The 16,962-nt window shown below is 42.2% G+C and overlaps 1 protein-coding gene across 2 annotated transcripts; it reads left to right on the forward strand.

The window, feature by feature from the left end:
* Positions 1-2,555: 2,555 nt before the first annotated feature.
* Positions 2,556-14,489, forward strand: b3gntl1 (UDP-GlcNAc:betaGal beta-1,3-N-acetylglucosaminyltransferase-like 1). 2 transcript variants are annotated; one of them, XM_068592654.1, is made up of 12 exons: positions 2,556-2,970; positions 3,156-3,272; positions 3,428-3,527; positions 4,336-4,400; positions 5,227-5,292; positions 6,138-6,233; positions 8,800-8,895; positions 9,717-9,841; positions 11,500-11,635; positions 11,750-11,818; positions 11,964-12,038; positions 12,896-14,489. In XM_068592654.1, the coding sequence occupies exons 2-12, from the start codon at positions 3,165-3,167 to the stop codon at positions 12,974-12,976; spliced, it is 1,017 nt and encodes a 338-aa protein (XP_068448755.1). In that variant the 5' UTR covers positions 2,556-2,970; positions 3,156-3,164; the 3' UTR covers positions 12,977-14,489. The 2 variants fall into 2 exon arrangements, with proteins under 2 accessions (XP_068448755.1, XP_068448754.1); XM_068592653.1 differs by having other exon boundaries at positions 2,556-2,860.
* Positions 14,490-16,962: the final 2,473 nt, after the last annotated feature.

The following is a 16,962-nucleotide window of genomic DNA, read 5'->3' on the forward strand; positions in this document are numbered from 1 at the left end:
AGATTTATTGAATCAGCACATCAGTTCCAGGCCCATGGGGGCATGGAAATTGATCTTGTATTCTTCCGGGTACACTGCCATGGATTTAGTACTGCTAGTTGATGCTGCACAAGACATAGTAAAACAACCTCAAATTCTTTCAAAAGGTCAATTACGCACCATTCCCAAAGCGAGACTAAATGAATGAAGGAAATCCAATCATGGTGGTGCCCCCTGACACACTCACACACTTCCCTTCTCTTTAATGTCTGGCATCTCTGTCCAAACAAGTGCAGTCTGATCACAGATCTAAACGGCTGCTGTCTCGACCTCCGGATACAGTAACAAAACGCATGTGCACATTTGATTTGCAATGTCGCCATGTGGTGCTGATTCTATGGATTAAGGGGTTGATTGATTGTGAGACTGAGTGCGGAATAATTTCTGTTGCAAAACAATATCAGGCTCTGTGGACCTGCAGTGCAAGAACCTGCACACTTAACATCCACCGTGAGAACAGTGGGAGTCATAACCTCAACCCGATCCTCTCAGGGTGAAACATCCAATATAATTGCTTTATGGTTAATTGTGCATACAGCGATCTGCAACGATCAATCTCGATTAGCCAGCGCTTTGAAAGCCCATAATACCTCTGTTAGCTATTTCCATTAAACTATCTGTATAGCAGTTGTGTTTGCGCTGTTGCATTTATAGTCAAGCCAGATTTTCTCTTGATCCATTCATCATGCACTCGAGCATGAGAGAAAAATTCCTGATCCAGGCCGTGGTCGGTTTCCCCCCTGGAGCTGTTGTTCATGGCCCGAGTGAGGCGTTCGTGCAATTTAAAGAAGCATTCAGAGTGATGAATTAAACTTTGTCCGATTAAGATGCTGGTGCAATGTGAGAACAATTATTCTCCAGTGAGATCTCTAAACTGCATCCTGTCTGAATCGTGCCCTGATTAAGGAGGATTGTGTGTCTGTGTGTAATACAGGATTCCTCATTAAAAATAACATTAACGTTATAAGCAGCTTATGTTCCTGCAGGCTTTTTATTGCAAAAAATGTTTTATCAGGACAAAAAATACATTAAAAAAACATGGATTAATATGACAATTATAGGGGGCCGTCTGTCTGGAAGTACTACAGCTCTAATGGGTAGCAGAGTTTGGATGTTTCGTAATCCAGGACTTGATGTTGTTTTATTGTTGTTTCATTTCATACTCATTCGGTTGTCACAGTAACCAGTTATTGTTTATTTAAACGTATCTTAGTCACTCAGAATGACTCACATGTACTGATAAAATACCTGGAACTGGTACAACAATACACACTGCACTAAATCTGCTCCCTATTGGTTGGACACACACAAACACACACACACACACACACGCACACACACACACACACACACACACACACACACACACACACACACACACACACACACACACACACACACACACAGTATCTCTTTCGATGTTGCTCTTTGGTTGATGATCCAAAACAATATTTCAGCCCATCCTGTTTTTCTGTCTGCTCACCAAGACCAAACCCTCCAATGCTGCAGCTGTCAACATTAAAAACACACTGATCGAATACCCTATTCAACACTTAAGGGAAACTAGAGAGAGCTGTTCTGTCACATGTCACAATTAGTCGGACCAAACAAAACTTGCAAAAAATGAAAAAGTGAACTCTTTACATGTCATCAAAAATATCATTTGACAGTTGCCCTTCTGTGTTTTATAAATTGTAGTTGCCTATATATGCTCTGTATGTGTTTAATGAAAACCATATGTTTCTTTATTTCCCTTAATACATTTCCTTCTGTTACGTTCTTATGTTGAAAAAGGGCAGATTTATGTTTTCAATTGAATTCATTCAACAAATATAAATGTATACTTAAGCCTGAAGGTTAATTATTTCAGATAACAGTTGTCATGTATAATCACCCGTTTAGGTATTAGTATATAAATGACCATTATTGGGTCTCAAACAACCGAACAATCTCCATGAGAACTGAACAAATTCCACCCGCTAACGCAAGCCATGAGATGTGGATGAAAGCTGTGGAAACTGTCCAAAGAGTAAATCGTGATTGAACATCCATGTTGATTTCTCAGTTTAAACGTGGGAATACTTCACATTTCATGATAAGTTTTAAATTTACTTTGTTTAAGATTTTTTGTTATTTTTATTTTTTTTAATATTTTACTCTTTGGAGAGAACAGGTCAAAATATGTTTTTACTTTCCATATAGAAACCTATGAAAGCCCATTTCCGACAGTAAAAGAAAAAAAATAGATATGAAGTCATAATATTGAGAAATAAAGTCAAAATTTTGAGATAGTATTTTTTTTTTCTTCTTCTGTTATCTGGTGAAAAACAATAATTATTACTTTGTTTTTCTTCTTTTACTGCCATAATCCTCAAAGGGAGAAAACGTCACTGGTCCTGGTGATTGACAGGGAGTTGCAGCGAATCCAGCGCCGGTCCGTGTTTTCCACGAGCCAATGAGCGTCCGGTATTCAATGTTTACGGAAGTTGACGCCGTTACCCTCGCGCTGCCAGTTCGGACGACACGTTTGCTGATAATTTAACTTTAAGCGTCACTAAAAAACAGCATACCGTTCAAAATATGACGTTTGTGGACGTTGATACGTTTTACTCCGAGAACAATTCAAACATTAGTATTGTTCTGACATTGTTAATAACGTGGAGCCCGTGTTTTTAAACCTTACATCCCAGATATAATCCAGCGGGCTCGGGTGTAAATTTACGAACCGGAGGCTGACATGAACCCATCGAAGCGGCTCCGCACCGCAGAGGATGAAGCAGCAGCAGCGCGTGAGGAGGAGGAGCGGGCAGCCGTGGATGTGGTGGGTGACGGACCGACGCGCTCTCTGACGCCACTCACGTGAAGAGATAACCCGATCTCAAACCCGGTGAACTGCAGGATGTGCCAGCTTGAGCAATTGGGCCACTTTAGGTGTAAACGTTGTGATTTTAAGCTATCTATTCAATTGAATGAACCACAACATGAACCATGTTTTTCATGTATATGTATCACTGCTATGTGTTGCTGCTGCGCCCTGTGAACTGTTTGTGTTATGCTGTATGTGGTGATCATGGCTGCTTGTTCATGCAATAATTTGTTTCACTGACTGTGCTCAGAGTGTTACCATGCCGATGTACAACGCGTCCTGTTGGCTGGATGAATGCCTGCAGGCCATATTGCACCAGGACTTCACGGGAACCATGGAGCTCTCTGTCTTTGACGATGCAAGCACTGTACGTGTGTTTTTCTTTATTACAGGCATATATATCATTTGTGTCAAAATATTGAGCCCTCAGTTAAAGTAAGTGTATGTGTGTGTGTGTGTGTGTGTGTGTGTGTGTGTGTGTGTGTGTGTGTGTGTGTGTGTGTGTGTGTGTGTGGTCTTTAGGATGACTCCAGGAAAGTGGTGGAGAGTTGGAGGGACCGACTGGAGGCGAGAGGCATCTCAGTGGTGATCTCCGGCCACAACGCGGCCCAACCCAGAGGAGGTCGGTGACCTCACGGATCCATTTTCTACAGAGGACAGATGAATACATCTCCATAATATATATATATATATATATATATAAAAAATGAAACATTTGTATTATTGATTTGACACAAAAGTCTACTTACTAGTTTTTAAACCTTTCTCATGTTCTTCTTGATGGAGATAGCTCATAACTGATAGCTCCTAACTTTCTGGACGCTGACTTCTTCCCACTAGATCCTTTACAGTTTTGCGCGGGTGTTTACAGACAGCTGACATGTTTTTGGAGTTCTAAGTATCAAGCTGTGAGCCTCTTAAAGTAGGTCAAGAGCTCAAGTAATTGGACCCCGAGTTAAAAATATATTGTCAAAAAGGCTCATAATTCAGGGAGTGGCAGAGAAAGTAGTAAGCAGTAGGTAAGATATGTGATAGGGCTGTTGGCCAAAGAAAATTTTTAGTCGACGAACAGACGATTTCTCTTTTTTAAAGTATCAAAAACAAATGCACCACTTTAAATCTTATGTGTACCAGAAATGTGCTATTATTTTAACAAGATATATGTTCTCATGAGTCTCTAATAATTTAGTAGTTTACAGGTTTTATCTTATATTCCTCTGATTAACCAGGAAAGAATAATGTAAAGCATAAAACAGCACAATATTCACTGTTTCATTCATATGACTGGTATGGTCTCACATTTGAAAAAATGACATGTCATTACATTATGTTTAGGCGTTGAAAATAATTACTTTCGCAACATGAAAGTATTTAGCACACAGAGGCATATCAAACGAATGAAACATAAACCTACTTCTTCTGATTTTCAGTGGGATATGCAAAGAATAAGGCAATAACTCAGAGCTGTGGACAATATTTGTGCTTTCAGGATGCGGTAAGTGTCTGTGTGTGTTGTGTGTGTGTTTTTTGTTTCATTTCACTGTCCAGATGTATTTCATAACACACAGTAGTGAGTCAACACTAATTAGATGATATTGGTTTGTCCAAATACACATGCTGGACACGGACACATTCACACAGACCTCAGCAGTTCAGCGACTGTTTGACAGACCTGTCAGGACTCATGACTAATGAGCTGACCGCAGTGTTTGATATACTGTATGTTGGTTTTGTGTGTTTATGTTCATATGAGTGGCAGCTCTTGTCTTAGAAATGGTGATTTGTCAACCACAACGTCTACATTTGTGATCTCTGTTCAGATTTTTTTTTTTAAAGGTAACTGCTTCAGTTATATAGAGTTGATCAAAGACTCTTTTCTGCTGAAAGAATAAAATACTCAATGAAAACAAGATTGCTTTTTCAGAATTCAACAAACTTCTTGCATTTGTTCTCTTGCATTTGTGCACATGACAGCTAAAGGTCCTGTTTTTTAGCAGGATTTCTGTTTCTGTGCATGTACAATGAGAGCATACAGATATACAGATTTCCACAGTTTGTATCCTCAAACTTGGCCAATAATGCTGATTCTTGTTCTGACATAAACCTTTTTGGACCAAACCTTGAATAACATATTTGTTCAAATGTGTTTGTAGAGCACGATCTTATAGAAAACCACAAAAAAACAAAACACCACAAAGGTTTTCAGGCACACAGCGCACAGCATATTAAGTAAATTATTATTGTACTTAATCATGTTGTCACATGATGTGGAATGCTTTCTTTAATTGACTTTGTTTGACTGCATATGTTTTGTCCTCCAGGATGACGTTATGCTGCCCCAAAGAGTTCGTCTGCAGTATGAGGCTTCTTTCCTCCACCCAAACTCTGTAAGTTCTCCCTCAAGCATTTGTTTACTGCCTTCCTTTCCTCTTTCACCCCTCCTCTCCTTTCTTCTCCTCACTTCTTTCACGCCCCTTCCCTCTCTCTCTTTCTCTCTTTCTATCTCTCTCTCTCTCTCTCCCTCCATCTGACCAATCCCTCCCCAAAGATATCCACGGTTGTGTGAGTGAGCGTGTTTGTGCGCTTGCTGCCATGCAGTTGGCGTGCAGCACAGTGTGAGTATCCGGTGTTGATGCTTCCTGTGGGCTGCCAGGTCAGAGGTCAAAGGTCGAGTTTGAGAGGGAAGTGAGGGAGACAGCACGGAGACAGTGGGCTTGCCGCCCTGCACAAACAGCCCGCCTCTTTATGTTATGGCTGTAATATTTTATGGTTCTGGATAGAAATATAGTCCTGTGGTATGTTATTCACTTCTGTATAAGCTCCTCCTTCTTTATTTTAGTCCCTCTTAACTTCTCCTTGACCTCTCTCCTCTGAGATTTAGCCTGCAAGTATGAAAAAGGGTACAACTGGTAGTTGCAAATTAGTTTTCAGTCAATCAACTAATACATGTATTATTATTATTATTATTTCAGCAGCTCTAAACATAAAAAAATGTAACAAAGAGTTTAAGTGAATATGAACATAGATGTGTCTTTGCTGTTGTGAGACTATATTAAAAGCACATTTAGTCTGAAGATCTTTTGCAGCTTTACATTAATCTATGAAAACAAAACTAGTCACTTACTAGTTATCCATAGCCGTGTGTTTCTAAAATGTCAGCAAACGTTTTCAATGTTTCCTGAGAGGAAAATATTGTTCATGCTCATATGGTGTTTGTGTGTTTTCATGACAGCTGATCGGCTGTAAAGTTCAGAGGGTTCCAGAGGGATCGACAGAGCGTTACACTCGCTGGATCAACACGATCGCTCAGGATCAGCTCTTCACGCAGGTAAATCCCCGCGGCTCGAAACAGCGTGTGTGTTTGAATGCTGTGTGTTTACGTGTCTGTGAGAGGTCATTTGCCAGGCAGCAGCCAGGTCAAACAGAAACAGGAAACATACCTGCCGTCCGCAGTTTCCACGGAAATGTGGCGGTGGCATGTAGGGAGGACGCAGCATCACTGGTGACCCTTCTGCCCATCCCGGTCCCGCCAGAGGAAACGGGTCACGCTGCCAGCTGTGTGCTGAGAGTCGTCCGTAGTGGAAACTGTTGACAGTGGAAACGTTTATCTTGCAGGCAAAAGAACCGCAAGCTTTTTTTCAGTTTCAACTGCTGCTGCTATAGACATTTAGATATGTAATGCATAGTAAATTGCATCAATGTGTGAAAGTTAATTTCCAAAATGTAAACGGCAAAAAAATGTAAAAGTCATCACTTTCACCGCTCACCCACGTTGGGTTTCACATGATTAATGGCCCAAAACAGAAAAATGAGGTAGAGTTTCCTGCTGTGTGAGATGTTGAAATGAATAATGATGGGAAGTTGTGAATAGTCATGATTCTCTTCGTGTTCTCATGACTTTTGGGGACATTACATTGACTTAGCAATCATTACCCTAACTATAACCACTACCAGCCCAATCCTAACCCTCATTCTAACCTTCACCCAAAGATGTAATGATATACGTTATGGGGACGTGCATTTTGTCCCCTAGAAGAAGGCGAATCCCCACAATGTGACTAATCAAATGTATGTCCTCACAAGACGGGTAAAAGACAGACACACAGCGTCTGCATAACTCCTTAGCAGGCATTCCTGGATATTTATGTGATATTAAGTTTCATGGAGCATGAGAATGAGGTCATACATTGATTCTGCAGGCTTAAAGACGGCTCGTTTCCCTTCCCATTTCTTTTCTTCGCTTTATCTGCCTTTACTTCCAGTTTCTGGGTAAAGAAATATAATCTAAATGAGTTAAACCAGAGATTTACTCGGGGTGGGGCTCCTTTAACTTGATCCAGAGGTGGATCCAGAGTGTTCATCTGTAGGACATTAGATATGGTTAAAACCTTCCACTCTGACTTCTCACATCCACGCCAACTCTCTCTCTCTCTCTCTCTCTCTCTCTCTCTCTCTCTCTCTCTCTCTCTCTCTCTCTCTCTCTCTCTCTCTCTCTCTCTCCCTCTCTCTCTCTCTCTGTCCCCTGGTTTCCCAGAACTCATTCTTATTCATGCTTTTGGCAACAGCTTACATCTGCAAAATATTGAAATATTACAACAGAAGGGAGAGAAGATGTACGTAGGTGGATCTACTACACAAACACTCATACACACACACACGACACACACACACACACAGACACACAAACACTCACAAACACACACACACACAAACACTCACACACACTAGATTCCGTCCAGCTGTTCAACCGGCTGAATCCAGATGTTTTTCAGAATTTCCTTCATCTGAAATGCATTTCAGTTATGCAGCGTTTAACTTCAAGCAAGAGCAGTCTCACACACACACACACACACACACACACACACACACACACACACACACACATGCAATTGCACACAGCAAGTGAAGCACAGTGACACAGTTGAAGGAAGAAACAGCTCAACCTTAAATGACCCTCAGATTGAAAACGCAACAACACACCACTGAACAAAACACACGCAAGTACTAGAAAGGAAGAACAAGAGGGCGGTCGTGGATTGAATGAGTTGGAGGTAGAAAGATAAATAAATGTAGGCGCTGTTGTGTGTTCCTGGAGTATTAAAGAGGTGGTCGTTAGAAAGATGAAGAGAGGCCAAAACAAAGTCATTAGTCAAAAGATCATGTGCAGAGGACGGACGTGTGTGTCCTTCCTCTGCACACTTCAGGAAGCACACACTTCTGTAAGAGACCACATGTGGCTGCACTTTGACCTGTTTTGTTTGTAGGATTATAAGTTTTGTAGAATTCTTCTTCTCCATTTGACTAAAAAGCCAAATAGGAAATTTCCACACGAGCCATCTGCCGAATCCTGGTCAGAGTTCAACAGATATGTGAGAGAGAGAATGAATCAAATGACATATCCTGGTTACTCTTGCAGCATTTGAAGAGATATGTATGTGAATATGACAACACTATATGTATACTCCAGGCTATACGGTGTGGGGAATGGTCCTTCTGTAGTTACTTTTTAATCTCACTTCTATAAACTTATTTCGGAGTACATGTCATATTTTCTGTTCCTCAGTGCCGTCCTCAACATTTCCTGGAAAATGACACTTTGCTCTAATTCAACATCAAATCAGTTGCGTATGTTTCAAAAGCCTCATGTTTCTGTTCTATTACATTACTCCACTTTGATTTAATCAAAGTTTCTCAACTCATCTTCTGCCCACGAGTAGATATTTGCTCAGAATATTTTTCCCATTTTCGGACTGTAATACGAGCAGATTATTTTTTTAATGAATGCATTTTGAAGGGCCGACGTGTGTGTGTGTGTGTGTGTGTGTGTGTACATTGTGATTCCTGGATTGTGTTTGTCTAAATGTTCTGTGTTATAATCTGTTTTCTCGTCTCAGGTGTATACGTCTCACGGGCCCACAGTCGTCATGCCGACGTGGTTCTGCTCAAGGACGTGGTACCTGAAGGTTGGACCGTTTGATGAGGGAGGCAAGGTGAGCGTACACGCACACACCACTCCCAAAGCTCTTTCATCCTGCTTCTTGTGCCTTTTTCACTCCAACTCATCCTCACTTTACTGTTCATGTTTATCTGAAAATATTACTTGAAACATCTAAAATGTAATTTTATTTTAACATTGTTCCACTCACAGTGGACAGTTTAAATAAAAAACAAACAGAGATATTGTCTTTTTTATTCCATGCATTCTTCATGTCAAGACGTGCACCTATATCACCCACAATGCAGTTTGACTGACGACAGTACTAGGTGTGCTACGCTAGTAGCGGCTAGAGTAGCATTGAGCTGCTAGCTTCAAGCAGAGACGTCGGCTCCATCAACCAGAGTTATTTCATCATTCACCTTGTTGTCTTCAAACCCAAACGTTCAGATTTCACAGTTCTCCCCAAGACCTTTAAACACACGTTGATGTGTAAATTGGATTGTTCGAGCTCTCTTTGAAAGCAAGTTGTATAAATTGATGATGAAAAATATTGAACATTTAACTGCTCCTATAACTGCTACCACACCGTCTTTCTCAACCAATGTCTTCTCCTCACTGTGTGGGGCCAAACATAATTAAATAGCAATTCAGTCTTGTTCAAAACTAATTTTGGGACCAGCTCTTACTTCCCTTAATCTGAACTATGTCCTTACCTCAACGGACCCAGCTACTGTGTCACCATATTGAACAAAAGGATGTTCCACCTGGACTTGCCTGAGCTCCTTTTGCACATACTCAGTGCATTTTAAATGTATTACAGTTATAAACTGTCATCGTCAACCTGCATCTCACACTCTACCTCCTCCTCTCCAGGGAGTCCCAGAGGATTTGCTCTTCTTCTACCAGAGTCTTCGTCAAGGAGGGAGCGTGGCCAGGGTCGATCAGTGCCTGCTGGTGTACCGCTACCATGAGAAGGCCACCACGCACTCTGTAACAGAGTCAGTCTCACGACACACACCTTCCCCTGCTGCACACACACACACATGATGGACACACCTGTTGGACCACAGTGTTGATCCTCTGCATACTCACAGCTGCCGGCGGGCATCCCAGATTTTCTGAAGGCTCGATACTCTAACACACAAATATGCACACGGCTGCACACTGACGGATAATTTTATATCCTTAAGATTTTCAGAATATGTTGGATGTGGAATTCCAGACACTTTCCCAGAGATTTCAACCTCTTTACGTCCCTCTGTGGAATGTTCAGTATCTCTCAGACGCTGTGGGAATCGGATCTTGTTGTGAACCGTGTGTGTGTGTGTGTGTGTAAGTGAGAGAGGGTGTGAAGGGTCTGACACTCCTGCTGCTGCCTGTGCTTCAGCGAGGTCATGTAGTGTCTGCAGGTGCGTGCGAGTGCCTCAAATGTTAAAACACACCAAAGGAGAAGGTCCTTCCTGCCTTCCCTTGCCCTCACACCTCCCTTCCTTTCATCCCATCTTTCTTTCTTTCCTTCCTTCCTCCCCTGCATCTGTCCACTTCTCGTATATCTGCCCGTGTTGACGCACTCCTTCACCGATCATCCTCCTTTCTGTCTTCATCTATCATCTGTCTATTTTTGGATGCCTATTTCAAGCTCGCCTTGCCTACTTTCCACTCTCCCTCACTTCTTGTCACCCCTTCCCATCCACAGCCCACCGACTTCCTCTCTTGAGCCAAATAAAACCATCATCTTCATGCTGTCTTCCCTCACACACACACACACACACATACACACAAACACTTAGCACACACATGCATTGAAGGCTCGGTCTGTAAGGTGAGCGGTGTGTGTTTTTAAAAAAGTTTTCATGGTGCCAAATAGAGAGGCTTCTCGACACAGAAAGGCTGTGTTTATACATGTGAGCGTGTGTACCAAAGTGCATGAAAGTGTGTTAGCCTTTTGATCTGCAGGGTGTTAGGAGGATGAAGGCTCCAGCATGTGTATACAGATACAGTGTGTAGTCAATCTCTGCCACGTTACTGCCATGTCTTAGAATCAAAGCCCATAGGGAATGTCTAGAAAAGTAATCTGGAGACCACCCGCGCTCAGCCGTGGTGGTGGGTTTGTTTGGCATATGAGGCCCACTGTTCCCAGTGAGGCGCTCACATCGGAAGATGAGAGCAGAGAGCCTCCTGTAAATGTGTCCATACAATCAATCAACGTGTGCATGTGTGCATGTGTGTGTGTGTGTGTGTGTGTGTGTATGTGGTAGAGAGACGGGGGAGGAAGAGGTTAAGAGCATGAATCAAGCGTGAAGACGTGTGTGTGCGTGTGTGTGTGTGTGTGTGTGTGTGTGTGTGTGTGTGTGTGTGTGTGTGTGTGTGTGTGCGTGTGTGTGACCTTACAGCTGTGGATATCAGTCAAAGTGCAGGCATCAGGAAAACAAACTAATTTAAAACAGGCACGTTTTTACCATTCTCTTCCAATTTTCTTGTATTTCCAAACTCGGTTCTCATTTTAATTGAATTCAGCAAATACTTTTGGAAAGGGAATTCAAAGAGAGGATTAATAGCAAATAATAAAAAGTTGTACATTTCAAACAAACAATCTTGACAATTTTTCTAATTCCTAAGCTACCTTCTTCTGTCCATCCTCCGATGCTTCACTCAGGGAAACCATTTGGAGGCTGCGAGTGAACTTCCTGCAGGAGCGAGTTCTCAGCCAATGGGAGAGCTTCACCATATGGAACGCCGGGAAACAGGGCCGGAAGCTGTACCGAAGCCTGAGCGCGACCAATCAGGAGAAGGTATGCCACTCTCGCTACGCAGTCGGGTTGTGAAACATAGAATTGGTGGAGAAATTCCTGGCGCGGGACGTAAGTGTGTGCCGGATTTCACCGCTTTTCTGATTAATTCATCAGGTGAAAGCTTTCTGTGATGTCGACGAGAACAAGATCCAGAAAGGCTTTTACACATACGAGGAATCCAAGGTGAGACCAGCCACTGGGATGCCAAATACAACAGGTTTATATTGTGAGCCAGGCCAAGATATGAGCTGAGACATAAATGAATGGTGAACCAGTTAATTAGATTTCTAATTTACAAACAATGATTATTTCTCTTAATCTTCTCCAGCAAAGACCAAAGCCAAAAATCCCAATTCTGCACTACAAAGACGCCTCCGCTCCCTTCATCATCTGTGTTAAACTGGTGAGCAGAAGACTTTGTGTTGTATGTTTTGTGTTTCTGACCGCCCGTCCCACAAGTCTTGTAATCTGATTTAACAACATAATGATCAAGGGCGTGTGCCAAGCACAGGACATAATACACACACACACACACACTCAGGAAATGGGTAGAGTCAGCAGCCTGATCTTTGATCACATGACGTTCATACAAACGTCTGCTGTTTTTTCCACTGTTGAGTTTTGTACAGCCAATATTCATTGCTGTTGCTTAGTCTTAAGATAATAACTTTATCTTTGTATTCATTTATTAAATGAAAATCCAATAACACACACACACACACACACACACATTCTGCTGTTCTGGCTGCCAAATCACTAATTGCCTATTTATCACGTAGCCAGTTTCAGACGTCAAAACTAGACTGACCCCACCTACGGGGGCTACTAATTGCTCAATTATGGGAATTGGGAGATGTAATTATTGTCAGAGGACAAGGAGACCTGGACTCAATCATTCTCCCTTTCCCGTTCCATATGACACGCAGACACACACACACACACACACACACACACACACACACTAACACCTGGACTGAATCACCAAGTTGTACCAAGTTGTCAAATAACTTGAATCAACAAATATTCAAATCATTTAAATGTTGTACTTGTTTCATGGTTAAACCTCCTGTGTTGTTGGTGAGTCTGAATCTATAAAGCCTGTATATAACCTTTAACTGGAGTTAGTTAAAAACATTAATAATCATTAAAAAGATAATGAAAGTGAAAGAGTGGAAGGGCAAACAATCATTCTCCCTCATATGCTTTTTTGTGTGGATTAACCTTCCGCCCTCTTTTCTGGTCCTGTTGTTTCATCTGTAGGACATGACGGGAGGCGTTCTGGAGGAAAACCTCAACTCTTTGCTGCTCAAGGAAGGAACAGATTTCTACCATTTCAACTGAGTGCTGAGAGTGACGGAGGCAACGAGAGCCCTGCACCTTTAACGGGCTAAGACGAATGCACACAAACTGAGGGAGCGGCAGGTGATAGTAAAGAGAGCTGAACACTGGGACAGGGTCAATGACGATACCAAGAGCAGGGAAAGAGAACGTTCTTATGGAAATGAAGTGTTAAAAAATGCTTTTTGTGTGGGGAAACTGGGAAAATTGAAGGTTGTCAAAGTTGAAAGATCTGCTGCAATAACATTATATTAATGGTGGGTGTGGCTTATTAATGGTGTATGTGAAATAATACATGTGGAAAATATTAATTACATTCTCCAAAATGTGAACATAGCTGAGTAAGAGCTGCTCTCTGCTGCATCTTCTCAGGAGACTGGGGTCGAGATGACTCCGACGGCAGCGGAGGTGTCGTGTGTGTGTGTGTGTGTTTTGCTTAATTTTCCATTTGGCAAGTGAGAAACGCTGTCCGAATTTCAGTATGAGGAACAGCTGCAGTGGCAATATTACATCCATGGAAACAATTCAAATGACTGAGAGCAGCCTCTCTAATCATGAAAGTAAATTGTTAAAAAAAAACACTCATACATCAAATTAAATGAAATGTCCATGCATGTGCCGGCCTCTAAATCAGAGAAAGTAATTAATTTGGGTGGTGGGTGGATTATTAATGCGTCCACGTTCAGATGACGTCAGGCCAATCCTCAAGTCTCCACTAGTTACTGTTGTTGTGCGAGACTGGAAACAGCTCGCCCGGCTCTGTCCAAAGGGAACGAAACCTACAAAACTCACAAAAAAAGGATTTTTCAAAACATCGTGGAGGTTGTATTCCAAACTATTTCTTGGTCGAGGGGCGCAGTTAATCCAGATGTTTTACTTTTACTCTACGATTTTTGTAAGAATCAAACAAACTAGACATCAAATGTTCCTTCATGCGCTTTAGAAGCAGTTGCAGGGAGATTTTTGACTTTTAGATTGAGGCAATCCCATAAAACATAAGCTTAACATCTCCTGGCTGTCGCTCTTGATCGTCTTGTCTAATCAAAGGCAGAAAAGAGAATATCCGTAACTCCCAAAAAATCAAACTATTCCTTATGAAAGTAATAAAACACACTTGTTTGACCTGATCTGGAGTTGAAAAAAAGTAGAAGAATGATTGTGTAATTGAATTACAAAGAACAGATATTACAGATGTGTAATATTCAAGAGGACACATGACGAGTGCCAATGTTGAGCATTGGAGGAATAAAATGGTATTGTGTGTTTTATAATCTTGTGTAGACTGTGATTGCTATTTACCAAACCTTACACTTCAATCTGTGTTGAAAGGAATGGAAGTTGTTGCAGTCGGCGCGTCATCACAGACGGTTCAACTTATAAAAGGGTGGGATGTTTTATGACCGGAATCACACTGGTTTCTCAACAGCCTTCTCTGATGCAACCGTGCAAAATCACATACACGCACACAGCTGCTACAAATGTACCAACATGGATACTGCACGTATTTGTTTTTCTTTCCCCGGGTCTCTTATGAAATCTAAAGAACAATAACCTCTTTAAGAGAGCACAGTTCTGATACATAAACACCCACAAAAAGTTTATTTTACCTCACCGAGTGTAGAGTTTCCTCTGCCCAAAGGTAAACAGACCTTTCCCCACAAAATCTCCCCGGTGTTTCCTGGGTTGGCGGCGTGGTCTGCCTTACTGTAAATCTGGCCGCAGCAGTTTGTAGGAAGACAACAGTGTCAGTAAAAACAAGTGGAGGGGGTCTTTAAGTCGGTCCAAGTTGTATTTTCTCCACCTTTGTTTGTTATCATGAACCGAGCATACAGTCGCACAGCGGTGTGAATGCATAGACTCTCTGTGCCGTATAGCAGCGCTTGACTCCATTGAGATTGATAAATTGCAGGACTGTTTGGTTTGCTTCAGCCGGGGGTTTGAGGTGGAAAGCCCCGAGCCCCTGCCACCCACAGCACATGGCTGTGTAGGGCTGAGAAAAATATCACATCCACCTCGCACTCGGCCTCCACCTAGACCCCCCCCCCCCACACACACACACACACACACATCTCCCTCTGTGTGTTTCAAACCCTGAAACAAGAAGTGAGATTCTCTACAGCAGGGTTGCAACTGACCATAGTTGTTATTGAGTATTCTTATGATTATTGTGTTGATTTTTAAAAAAAAACAAGCAATAGTACGACATGTTCATTACATTTCCCTTGAACCCAAAGTGTTGTGTCTTTCCAGCAGTGTAAAACCCAAAGATATTCAGCTTCCGGTCATGTACGACAAAGGAAATCTTTAGCTTGAAACTAAGGAACGATATGCAAATCTTGAAAATTACATGAATAATAAGAATCATGTTCCACTCAATTAATCGATCAATTAGTCAACCAAACATTTTGCTTCACTTCATAGGATTACATTGTTTTTGCACGCACAATATATGTTTTTCTTCACACATTCAGGCTAAAGGCAGCGTGGTACGACACGGTCAGACGTTCACGGTCCTTATGACTGAGGTGATCCTCTAACTTCTCAACATCTCACTGACACAAAATGTATTGCAGACATGACTGGTTTTCCAATGGATGAATTATAATTTCTTTGGTAATCTCATTCTTCCATGACCCCAACACGCCTGACATTCCCATCAGCCTCGCCTCTACATGTGCTGAGTGCTAGTTAACAAACGTTAGCATGTACACAGTGAAAGAAAAGATGGTGAACATGATCAACGTTAGGCCTCCCAAACTCATGTAACGTCATCATTGTTGTTGGCATTGAGCTCAAAGCACAAACTAAACGCATGTATCGCCTCTGTTCACCATGAATGTTGCTAAATATTTGAGTGAAACAAGTCCTCAATGCCATTTATATTGAAAGTATAAACAGTCACGGAGCTATAAGGTGCTTTGGAGAAATGTCCACTAAATGGTCGCCATATATTTTATATCGTAACGAACCAAGGTGATTTGTTTAAGTAAGACCACACGCTGTCTAAATACATCCTGTCTCCTTTACCCACTCTGCCCTCGTGATAAAGCACTTGGTAGATGATCAGAGCGAGCTCTAATGGAGAATCTATGAGAGCGACTCTAAAAGAGAGTAAACAGAGCTTTACTCACTGTTTACTCTCCGTCTCGCTGCAGACATCGGACCTGATAACACACACACACGCACACAATGAATGACCCTGACCCTGGAGCCTTCTTGCCCTCACTGGTCAAATAAGTAGACAAAATACACACACACGCATGCACTCAGACAGCTGTGTGTTCTCCGGCAGTGTCGCTGATAAGATACAGAGATAAGAGTCAGTGTGTGTTTGGGCGAAGAGAGCTGACAGAGGTCAGACACTGAAGGCTTTTTATTCACCTGGAACTTTACCGCATTCCTTTGTTTCAACATCTCTTTATAGATGTGTGTGTGTGTGTGTGTGTCTCTCTCTCTCCGTGAGGAAGCAGTGTGTGGACAGCCGGAGCGTTCCTCCTGTCAGGCCGCTTGAGAGGAGCCAGGTGACGCAGGGGGGTTTGGGGAGCAGGCCAGAGGCTCCATGCTGCTCCGTAAATACTTCACATGGTGACGGAGCACATGAGGTCAAACAGCACCTCCGCAGCTCAGACTTCCTCTGTTGAGGTGACGGGATTAGACTCAGGGCAGACGTGTTCATGGTGACATTTTATGTTTTTCATAGGTGGAAATGTGTTAATGTATCATGACACAGATAAAGTGTGCTTAATGCAGAGAGAGAGAGAGAGGAAAATCACTGTACCCGTCGGGTCATTCACCTGAGCCAGTAGGAGTCGCCCTTCAGTCTTAGATCAGTTGTAAGCCATCAGTTGGGGTAGCTGGCTTATGACTAATCGGCGGTGTCCATCCTTTAAAGCGGTTGTGAATGTTAGTAATCCATTCATAAACGCTTTTTAATTTTGATCTGCAGCCCTGAAATGGTTAGTTGTTTGAGGTTTAACTTTGCTGTGATT

Source organism: Clinocottus analis, unplaced genomic scaffold, assembly GCF_023055335.1.
Source record: "Clinocottus analis isolate CAN_PGR_092001 unplaced genomic scaffold, fCliAna1.0.p SCAF_27, whole genome shotgun sequence".
Lineage (NCBI taxonomy): Eukaryota > Metazoa > Chordata > Actinopteri > Perciformes > Cottidae > Clinocottus > Clinocottus analis.